This window comes from Lepidochelys kempii, chromosome 1, assembly GCF_965140285.1.
Source record: "Lepidochelys kempii isolate rLepKem1 chromosome 1, rLepKem1.hap1, whole genome shotgun sequence".
In the NCBI taxonomy this organism is placed as follows: Eukaryota; Metazoa; Chordata; order Testudines; family Cheloniidae; genus Lepidochelys; species Lepidochelys kempii.
In genome coordinates this window covers 159,287,138-159,298,202 of record NC_136380.1, presented here as the reverse complement: position 1 = coordinate 159,298,202, position 11,065 = coordinate 159,287,138, and the positions used below count along the sequence as shown (strand labels likewise).

General features: G+C 42.1%; 1 protein-coding gene across 1 annotated transcript in view; it reads right to left on the bottom strand.

Moving 5' to 3' along the window:
• C2CD2 (C2 calcium dependent domain containing 2) overlaps window positions 1-11,065 on the bottom strand; it is a 54,137-nt gene that overhangs the window by 4,596 nt on the left and 38,476 nt on the right. Inside the window, exons 12-13 of the mRNA XM_073359954.2 lie at window positions 7,128-7,255; window positions 5,590-5,902 (exon numbers count right to left, since the gene is read on the bottom strand). Of these exons, the coding sequence (XP_073216055.1) occupies window positions 5,590-5,902; window positions 7,128-7,255 (441 nt within the window). The remainder of the gene's footprint in view (window positions 1-5,589; window positions 5,903-7,127; window positions 7,256-11,065) is intronic.

Sequence of the window (11,065 nt, the reverse complement as noted above, 5' to 3'; positions counted from 1 at the left end):
GTGGGGGGGGGGGGGATGGGACGGAGGGTGAGAAAACCTGGATTTGTGCTGGAAATGGCCCAACTTGATGATCACTTTAGATAAGCTATTACCAGCAGGAGAGTGGGGTGGAAGGAGATATTGTTTCATGGTCTCTGTGTATATATAATGTCTTCTGCAGTTTCCACAGTATGCATCCGATGAAGTGAGCTGTAGCTCACGAAAGCTCATGCTCAAATAAATTGGTTAGTCTCTAAGGTGCCACAAGTACTCCTTTTCTTTTTGCGAATCTTGGGAAAGTCTAGCCTCTTAAGTTAAAGAGCAAGTGTGTGTGTGTGTGTATTTTTTAAAATTTTTTTTACTTCCCCTCAACACCATGGAAATAGCACTTTTCATTCTAACCTAATCACTCAGATTCATGAGGACCTACAGCAATTAGAGATCTCTATCTATGCACAGACACTTACAGGTAATAGAAAAGCCAAGTAAGAAAATATTATCTGAAGCAATGTAGGCATTCACGGTTATCGTTAAGAGGAGCACTAAAGAGAACGTCAGTTTTCCTTCAGTCCTCGAAAAAAAGAGCGTGGTTGAAAAAGACAGAGATGCTGTTACAGAACAAGGTACAGATGAGAATTTGTTAATATTGGAGATCCTTTGAATTCTCCAACTTTTCAAGGGCAATCCACAAGTACTGTAGACTTCTCTTCCCTTTCATTTGCTTCGTTTCAGTTGCTCTCTTAAAGCCCATGATACATACATAGCATTCACTGTCGGCTGCAACAACATTCCAGGATCTTCGAGTTCTCACATCCCATTCAGGTGGATTTAATCCTTCCAATACACTAGGAAGGACAGTATGTGGTATGGGGGAAGAGATATGCAATGAATGGGATGACATGTTCAGAAATACACATACACTCTGCCCTCTTCCGCCCAGATATCTAGTGCATGGATTGCTGCTGAAACATCAAGGAAGCTGGGTGGGGGGGGGGGGGGGAAAGAGTGTATACAGCTAGTTTATGCACAAGATGAAGTTGGCATTTAAATTCCAAGTTCAGGATCCCCATTGGCATCTGTAAAACGCTAATTTATTAAGAGCGCTACCTACCATGTGCCTTTACAAGTCAGGGTGTATTATAGATGGAGCTGGTAGCGCCACCTACAGTTAAGTTGCCCAACACTTGCCATTATAAGGACCTGTTGTCAGGTGCTTATAACTTTGCCTAACTTTAGCTGACTGGGCATGGCAAATTTCCAGCAGGTGTCTGCCTCAGGCTAAATGTCTTCATTTTTAAAATTTCAGCAGAAAGGATTCAGCTGTTTCAGAAAAGGAGGCTAGGGAAACATACATTGTTTTTAACGTGGGCAAAACAAACATTCTTGCAAGTGTTTAAGACACTCTAGTGCCTTCGCATTTGGCAGGGAGCCTGCTGTCAAGGATGTGCCATTTGCTGTTTCCGTGAGGGAAAAAAAAAGCCCAAATCTGGACGAGTAATAAATCTTTGAGAAATCTCAGTTTGCACCTGCTCAGACAAACTTGTTAGAATTTAGCCGCCAAACTCTTCAAAATTCCCCAAACAGGGTTTTTAAAATGGACATAAGTAGTTATGTAATAAATTAATACTCCAGGATTGTATTACTAAAAGTATTTTTCATGTCCTTGATTAATGCATGAAAAGGCAACTGTGTCATGTGTTATGCGGTCATACCAACTACAGCCTGTCTCTCTTCAATAAATTTGCATATGCAAAACAAGTCATCAGTAATCTTTTCTTTCTGTAAGAAAATGGATTGCTTTTGGGAGCCAGCAGTCCCCCACTTTTAAGAATTCTCTCTTCTGTATGTGATCCTGTTTTGTGTGTGCACATAGCCTTAACTGTGAGGCAGAAGCATGGAATTAGTCAGTGACTGATACAAAACCCTGAAGTTAAGAGGAGAGGTCAGCCTACATTGGTATTAAAAGGATGGTCTAGCAATATAGATTTAAAATGACAACTTGGTTTTGTGTACAGTGGGGTGGTGGCATTTTCATCTCCTCTAGAGGGTTCATGCAGATTGGAAATTGGTAGTGAAAATGAAGAACTTGGAGGGGAGTGCAGCTTAGGACCCCAAACAGTGAGCATCAAGTAGTCATGATCTTCCTCTCTGGAGCTCACACTAGTACAAGAGAACAAAATGTGGTCTCCATTATTAACTTGCCAGTGCTGTACCTTCACACTAGCTTGTATCCACACCACTATCTAATCTAATGATTCTAGCTAGGTTCTTTTATTGGCACCCATCACCATCTTGATGCCATTCGCTTTGCTTTGTTGTCATTACCTATGAATACAGAAACCAAGGCAGACGGGGAAACTTTTTACATTATACTGTCCTGGAAATTGGAAATGGCTACCATTATTGTCAATGGCATCTCCTGTCAAATGCATCATATAAAGATAAACCCTAATGAAATTCAGTGCAATATCCTTACTGTTAATACCAGAATAGTTGTTGTCCTGTACAACATTGTTCCCCACTCCCACTCAAATTGATTATTGAAGAATTGTGTTTAAGTACTTTTTTTTTTTTTTTTTTTTAAATTAATGAGTTTCCTATCCCATGTCTCCACACTATTCATGGCTTCAGACTAAAGCCCCTCCTTCTCCCAGTCTTCTCTATTTCACAAAAGTAGCTTTCATTTAAGAAGTGCAATATAGTTATTTAATACATGCCTCTGCTTTCACTCTGGTAAGGCTTATACTTTAAATGTTCAATCTACACTTCTGGAAGCAGGAATATCTTTCTTTCAGGAGGAGCTGCTGGTGAAACAGCCAGGTTAGCTAGGCATTCGGATGGACGGACAAGTGACTGGAAACAGGTGAAAGCAAATACGAAATCAGCGTGTATTCTCATGCAATCCTTTCGTTATTTCTGGCAAGAGAAAGGGAGTGGGGCACGATGAATCCTTAGCAAGCACTCTGAAGGAGTTCAAGTCACGTTCAAGTCTTAATTTTTTGCTTGGCTCCATAAAGGCAAACAAACGTGCACTATGTATGTAATGAATAGTACGGTTTTTGAAACAATATTGCAATATTTTAAATATAAAGATATTATAGCTCAAATAATTGAGGATTGTTAGGAAAGCGTAAGAAACCCATAAACAATTTGTAACACACACACACACTATTCATGTAGGGCTATGTAATCATCTGTAGTTTGCACATGCATGACTTTGGTAGGCTCCTAGTTACTACACGGATGAATGCCATAGAAATATCACAAGATGTCAGGAAAATTGCAGTAATTATCCAAGTTTCCCCAATCCGTTATCTTCAATCTTCCCTGCCCCAATTCAATTATTTGTAACGGTAACACACCTACAATTAGAATGACTTGCTACTACAGACTAAGCTGCTAAGAACTCTCTACATAAATGAAGGCATTGCGGAGAGAGGGAAAAAAACCCAACCCTGACACAGGGAAGAGGATAATAGGTGAGAAAACAACTAAAGTTTTGCTTCACTTTTGCAATAAGTGTCTCTCGGTAAAGCTACATTTTCTTTAATAAAAGTAAAACAAAAATAACTTACTGTGTAGGCAATTAATTCAGGTTGGCATAGTAGTCCTCTTAAGTTTACAAAAGGCATGAGTAAGAAAGATGAAGTCAGAAAGGTAATAAGATGTAAAAAGCAACACATGCAAGAGCAAAAATAATAATGAAAGACAGTACAAATTGTGAACCATTAACATTGTACTTGAAGGATTTTTTTTTGTTAAGTAGAACATTTGGCAAACGCTTCCCCTGCAAAATGAATGCAGATGTGAGTTTTTAAACAAACATCTTGTACTAGCGTAACTTAGCCAGGGGCTGATGAGGGAAGGAGGAAATATTCCTATCTTGCTTCACAAAAGCCACGATGCTGTCAGAGAACATACAAGAGCCCCACAGTTAGACTGTGAATATCTTTTTTTGGACAGGCTTTTGTGTAGAACAACATTGTGCTATTTGTGGAATGTGACACAAACATCCTCACAATATGTAAGAATCGGACACCGGATGTATTGTGTTTTTTTTGCACTCTTGTATTGCATCATGAACTCAGACTGTTTCTACTGAAGAGTTAGGAGATGGTGAACACAATTATTTTAAAAATAGACGAGAGAGTAGCATTTAAGTCTGAGCAGTCAGCTTGTACAGAGAAAGAAAAGAGAGTCTGTTTTTAATGAAACTGCATTTTTAACAGCCACCCCACCCAAACAGCTACTCAAATACAAGACTGTTTTCCAAGGTAAATGTTGAAATCAGTCCAGAGGCTTAGTGACAGTGCCACCCTGGAATCACGTATTTCCTAATATTCAGGTCTCAAAATATGGGACAGTTAAGCACAGACAAAACTATAATGCACTTCTTAATGGCCAGCTTATGGACACATTTGCCAAACTGCTCATTTACCTCGACAGCTTCAGGTAAGTTGCTAACAATAAGTGACTGCCAGGAAAGACAAGATGGGAAAAATCACGACAGAATGAGAGAAACCTCAGCACGTAAAGATCCACGGTATATTTTACGGCAGAGATTATGAATTTAAAGCACGAGAGATAAAAATTTTGTGGTGGGGTTTACAGTACTATTCATGAAGGCCATTAAAAAAAAAAAAAGGCAGAAGAGGTCTTGAGGGGGATGGCATACATAAGAACTTTGGCAGCTACTGGACAGTGGCCCTTAGACTTGCCTCTCTCCTACACTAGTAACAGGCAAGTGGGTGAGTGGAGTCCATTGAACAGAGTGTTCCCAGCTGGCTTCTTTCAGGTTCAAAATCCCACCAGCCAAAGAACAGAAGAAGTGAGACTCAAATGTGTCTCCAAAGTTAGTTTGAGGACAGGGAGGAAGAAAATCTAATGAGCCACAAGACATGCCCAAGTCATTTGCAGCCTGCAGACACACTCAGGCAAGTATCAGTTGTGATAACAAAACAATTTGTCCCTTATTTAAAGAAAACAATCACATCCTGTGTGTCACTCTCTTTTGTAAACACTTGTATTATTGAAAGAGGCAAGAGGGGAGAGGGACAAACTGTTCAATGGGTAGTTTAATATGCACAAAGAGTAAAAAGTTAATCAGAGACACAAATCTCCTTTTGTGGGGAGGGGAGGGGGAAGGGGAGGGGTTGTGCACAGAGGGGATGATGGAGGTGATTGTGGATTTGTACTGGTTTTCTCTCTTTATTTGGGCCCTCACTATTGATCTTAATTTACCAGAAAGAATTTGCATCAGTGGATTCGCAGTTTGGTCACTGATCGCCTCAGAAGCCCGATGACTGAATGGATTTGGAGCAATTTACCCTCTCTCTCCTGGAACAAGTCTTTCCATATCGTGATGGAGGGGCACAGTGTGGGGAAGCCTGTACTGTATTTTTTGTGGTTAGCTAGAGGATTTAATTCTTCAGGGTTATCAGTCAGGCATTTTTTACCAGCACCAAATCCACTTGAAGTTTAAGAGGGGAAAAGAAGGTAAGAATAGAAAAGAATCACCTGATAGTACTGCTTGACAAAGACACTGAAGTTCAGCTATAGAAATCAGTACTTCGATACAATTCTAGGCAAGTGTCAAGAGAGCTCATATACCTTTAGATTTTTTCACACTCCCAGATTCCGAGACACTTAATGAACTCCCGGTCATCTCTTCACAGTCCTGGTCTAAAATTGCATTGCTGTTCCATTGTTGGCTGCTGTTATCCAAGTCCCACACATTATGGCTATTTTCCTCTAGGTCAGTTGCAGGTAGCATTTGTGAAGCAGATAGTGGTAGTTTTTTATTGGAGGGGACTTCTGTGGTAGACTCCCCCACCAAGGAAGGAGCCTTCTCTTTACATGAGTCATCCATGGCTGCTGCATAGTCCATCATCAGTGTAGCTTCACTGTCCTGAGATAAGGAGGTCTGCCACAGTGAAAGAGACAAAAAAATAAAAAAAAAGACACTATTTGCTGGACAAACCAATCTCCTCCACAAGGGTTTTATTCATTCTTTGCACCCTGTCTGCATTGCCCAGATACTGCCAGAAATCCACATTATTGCATATTCTCTTTGCTCCTTTTCTTAGCAGAGCACAGAGCTAAATCAAATTTGGCTTTAACAAAATGATTTGGGCTTGATTTAAAAAAAAAAAAAAATTAAAAAAAATCCACTGCAGTAATCACTACTGGTCAGTAGAAGACCTTCCTTTGCAAGTAAGCATCTGTGTGGAAGGAACTAAAAAGGTATCAACTTCCAGAAAAATCTAAACTTTGGTTAAAAAGAAAGAAAGAAAAAAAACAAGGTTTTAGGACCTTATGGTGGCAAAGGAACCTTTATGAAAGTCTGCTAAATGCAAGTCTATGTAGTGCCATCATCCCCATTTTGCAGACAGTTTCAATGCTGCTGCTCCCAGCTTTCACGCCAACACAGCACAGTGCAGACAGACAAGGGTCATGTCAGCTTGCACTGCTTCTCCTCAGAATCCTTCAAGTAGCTGTGAAAAATGACAAAACAGCAGTAAATTTCACTGCCCGGCAGCTTGGAAAAGTGAGAAGCAGCAGAGGCCTTGGAGCTATTCGGTAGGGAGAATGAACAAGATGGGGGTTGGGGGAGAGCAGCCAGGTGGCTTTATGGGGATAGGGAACATAAAGAGACAAAAAGCTTCTTTTCTTTTCCGGCAGCCAGAGAGAGTGGTGGGGCTTTAAAAAAACCAAAAACAAAACAAAAAAAAAACAACACAACCTCTTTTACAGGGAGCTCGGTCTGAAAGATGAAGCCCCCATTCTCAGTCTAGGGACTATAGCTTGGTAGGAATTCCAACACCATCTCTTGGACTCGCAGCTGGAATTCTCACCAGGCTGCTGAGTCTGGACAGGTCTTCCCCAACTCCAACCACAGCCCCACCTCCTAAGAGAACAGCCTCTATCTAGTAAAGTTAGTCATCTGGCTAAATTGTGTCTGATTAACTCTCTGCTTTTAGGCTTAACTTGCAACACTTAATTTCTGAAGCAACAAGGATATAAAACCCAGCTTCTGCAAAAACTGTCAAATGGGAGAGAGTAGAGTGCGAGTTCAAGTATCATACTCAGCAAAGCAAAGCGTCTCTTCAGTGTCGCGCATTAAAAACATGTGTGATTTTGAACTCTACCTTGGACACTCCTGATATGATAATGGTGCTTTTCTTTCTTGGAGATTTCAGCTTCTGCTTTGCAGACTCACTTAACTGTCGAATGGCTGCTTCAGCAACTGGATCAGTGCCATTCAACACCAGCAGCTCTGAAAAGAAAGGAAAGTGCTTTAAGATAAAAAGTATGCAAGGGTTTAAGTGCTGAGCAAAGCGTAAGAGGAGGAAAAGGAAGACAGCTTGAATTTTAAACACAAAAATATACAGATCTACAGCAATCATGGAACTAAACACCACATGAACCAAGTATAAGCCAAATGATCATTTTACTATTAGTTTCCATTCCATGCCCACATCCTTCCTTTGTATCCTGGAATAGGTATATCATTCACTCTTCCAAGATTGTACATGAAGCTTCAGAGTCTCTCTGGGCATAGAATAATAGAATCATAGAACTGGAAGGGACCTTGATGGGTCATCTAGTCCAGTCCCCTGAGCTCATGGCAGGATTAAGTATTACCCGCTCAGTGGTCCCCAAACTTTTCACAGTTGCCCCACCCCTACCCCCGCTTGAGCCAGGGACAGGACACGGACAGGGTAAGGAGGCCAAGGCTGAGGGCAGGTTTGGGACCAGGAACGGAGCCACAGCCAGGGGCCAAGGCTGGGGCCAGGAGTGGAAGCCACGGTTGGGCTGCAGTCGGGGACTGTGATAAATGAAGGCGGAGGGGGAGGGGGGAAGGTAGCTCCCTTTTATGGACACCCAGCCAGCTAGTAGCTATAAAATCCTGTTAAGTAGCTGTTCTCTAATTGCTCTACCCGTAAAGTCTCACTGCTATGCATAGGTAAAAGGCAGTGAGTGGGCACCTGGCCAAAAGAGCAAATGGGAAGGCTAGAACATTTTAAAATTGAAAAACGACTCCCCTTTTGTCTGTCTGTGGTTGTTCTCCAGTGGAGAGGTGGACAGGGCAGCAGCTATCCTGTAAGAAGCTTGGGCCAGGTATGAAAAAAAAAAATCATCAGTATCCTATCTAGAAAGTACTCATTTAAAAACCCAGATATGTAAATAGATCAGGAAATGTCTAGGAAGACACAATTAGGTTTATCCCTTTTATTTCTTTATGGCTTGTGGATTCCTCTGTGCTAACCCCAAGTGCTTTTGTTTTGCTGGTAACCTTTAAGCTGGACCTCAAGAAAGCTATTCTTGGTGCTTAATACTTGTAGTGCTCTTTTAAGATCTAGCAATAGCCTGAATTACCAGATGTACTTCCTTCTTTTTTTTAAAAAATAAAATAAAATTTACCTTTAAGAGCAGAATCGGATTTCTGTGTCTTAAGAGGTTAATGCACACATTGTTTAATTAGCTGGTGGAACAGCTGATTTCCCTTGCGCCCCGCCCCCCCCCTTCTCAGCTCTTCCCTTGGGATGGGGTTTGAAGGTACCCCCACAGGAAGTAATTCCCAAGTGCGCCTTCCTGGGCTCTCAAAGGGGTTCTGCACTTGAGTGGTAGCAGCATCTACCAATCTCAAGGTCAGAGAAAAGCTGTAACCTTGGGAGTTTAATACTTTCCACTCCAGGCTTGTATTAATTTTTAGAATCCTTGCAGGCCCCCACCTTCTGCACTGGAAGTGCCAGAGTAGGGAATGAGCCTTGACAGGGGCCAAGGCTGGAGCGGGGACAGAGCAGAGCTGGGGATGGAGCAGGGCTTGGCTGTGCTCCCTCACCACCCCCCATGGGAGCTAGCCCAGGGCCCCCCCCGAAAGGTTCCTCCATGACCCTCTGGGGGGGAGGGGAGAGAGCGCCCTACAGTTTGAGGTCCCCTGATCTAGACCATCCCTAACAGGTGTTTGCCTAACCTGGTCTCAAAAATCTCCAGTGATGGAGATTCCACAACCTCCTTAGGCAATCTATTCCAGTGCTTAACCACCCTGACAGTTAGCAAGCTTTTCCTAATGTCCAACCTAAACCGCCCTTACTGCAATTTAAGCCCATTGCTTCTTGTCCTATCCCCAGCAGTTAAGGAGAACAATTTTTCTCCCTCCTCCTTGTAACAACCGTTTATGTACTTGAAAACTTATGTCCCTTCTGTCTTCTATTCTCCACACTAAACAAACCCAATTTTTTCAATGTTTTCTAGACATTTAATCATTTCTTTGCTCTTTTCTGGACTTTCTCCAATTTGTCCACATCTTTCCTGAAATGTGGCTCCCAGAACTGGACACAATACTCTAGTTGAGGCCTAATCAGCGTGGAATAGAGCGGAAGAATTACTTCTCATGTCTTGCTTACAAGACTCCTGCTAATACATCCCAGAATGATGTTTGCTTTATTTGCAACAGTGTTACATTGTTCACTCATTTAGCTTGTGATCCACTATGACCCCTAGATCCTTTTCTGCAGTTCTCCTTCCTAGGCAGTCATTTCCCATTTTGTATGTGTGCAACTGATTGTTCCTTCCTAAGTGGAGTACTTTGCATTTGTCCTTATTGAATTTCATCCTATTTACTTCAGACCATTTCTCCAGTTTGTCCAGATCATTTTGAATTTTAATCCTATTCTCCAAAGCACTTGCAACCACTCCCAGCTTGATATCATCTGCAAACTTTATAAAAGTGTACTCCTATGCCATTATCGAAATCATTGATGATGATCTTGAACAGAACTGCCCAGAACTGATCCCTGCGGGCAATGTTCCCTCTATTTTCTCCATCCACGTGCGGAATGAATTTTGTTATGTGCACCAATATCACGGTAATGTGCGGATGTGCGCCACCAGTAGAAACAAAAAACCTAGGTATAATTTTTTTTTTTTAAAGTTACCATAGGGATAATTACTCCAGCCAGGACAGGTTAGGCATTTTAGAACTCACTACTACTCAAATAATTAAATTTAAGCATGAGAGAAATAAAATTATGAAATGCACAGACCAGTCAAAAAACGAAAAGAATAAAATTACAGAGAATATGTGCACATTTCAGGAAGTACCAAGAAGTAACAACAACAAAAGTATGTGTTGGAAGGTAAGTATGAAAGAGACTGTGTGGGTGTGTGTGCGCGCACTGTCTCTTTAAGGCACTCACTAGAAGGCTCAGACCACAGCAGCTGCCAGCAGCTCTACTGCTCCTGTGCCCTGTCCCCTCTCCCCTGCTCTGTGGAGATGGCCTAAATGGGCCGGGGGGAGGTGGACACCCTGACATCAGTGCCTCTCCTTCTCCCACCCTCCCCAGTTCTGCACAGCAAGCAGGAGGGTCCCAGGAGCTGCTGGAGGAAGGAGCAACGCGGCTGCAGAACAGTATGGAGGGGCACCTGAACACACACTGACATGTGTGGTTCTGCTAATCAAGTGCGCGGCACCCAATTCACTCCTGGACTGCCACGCGACCACGCAGCTCAGAGGGAACACAGCTTGCGAGACCCCAATCGATATGTCCTTCAAGCTTGACTGTGAACCAATGATACCTACTCTCTGGAAATGGTTTATTCACCCACCTTATAATAGCTCCATCTAGGTTGTATTTCTCTGGATTGTTTATGAGAAGGTCATGCGAGACAGTATCAAAAGCCTTACTAAAGTCAATAAATACCATGCCTACTGCTTCCCCCATCCACAAGATTTGTTACCCTGTCAAAGAAAGCTATCAGGTTGGTTTAAATGTTACAAATGAAGTAAACAAATAGACCTTAAAGAGGCCTACGCGAAAACAAACAAAAAAAATATTTAAAGTAATCTGCATGAACTCCAGTCCCTGCATTGATGTACAACAGCCTACCTACCATAGATCTTTATCCTTGGGCCAGCAGAACTTCATCATCCAGCAAACCCTCCGTCTGTCTCAGGAATTGTGTGAATTGGCTCCAGAGAGTGTGCCGTGTGCTCTAATCTCTACCCCAAAGGAGCAGTAAACTCCACAGCATGTGCCATTTAAAGATGACATAATGAGTCTCTACAATTATTAATTTCCAT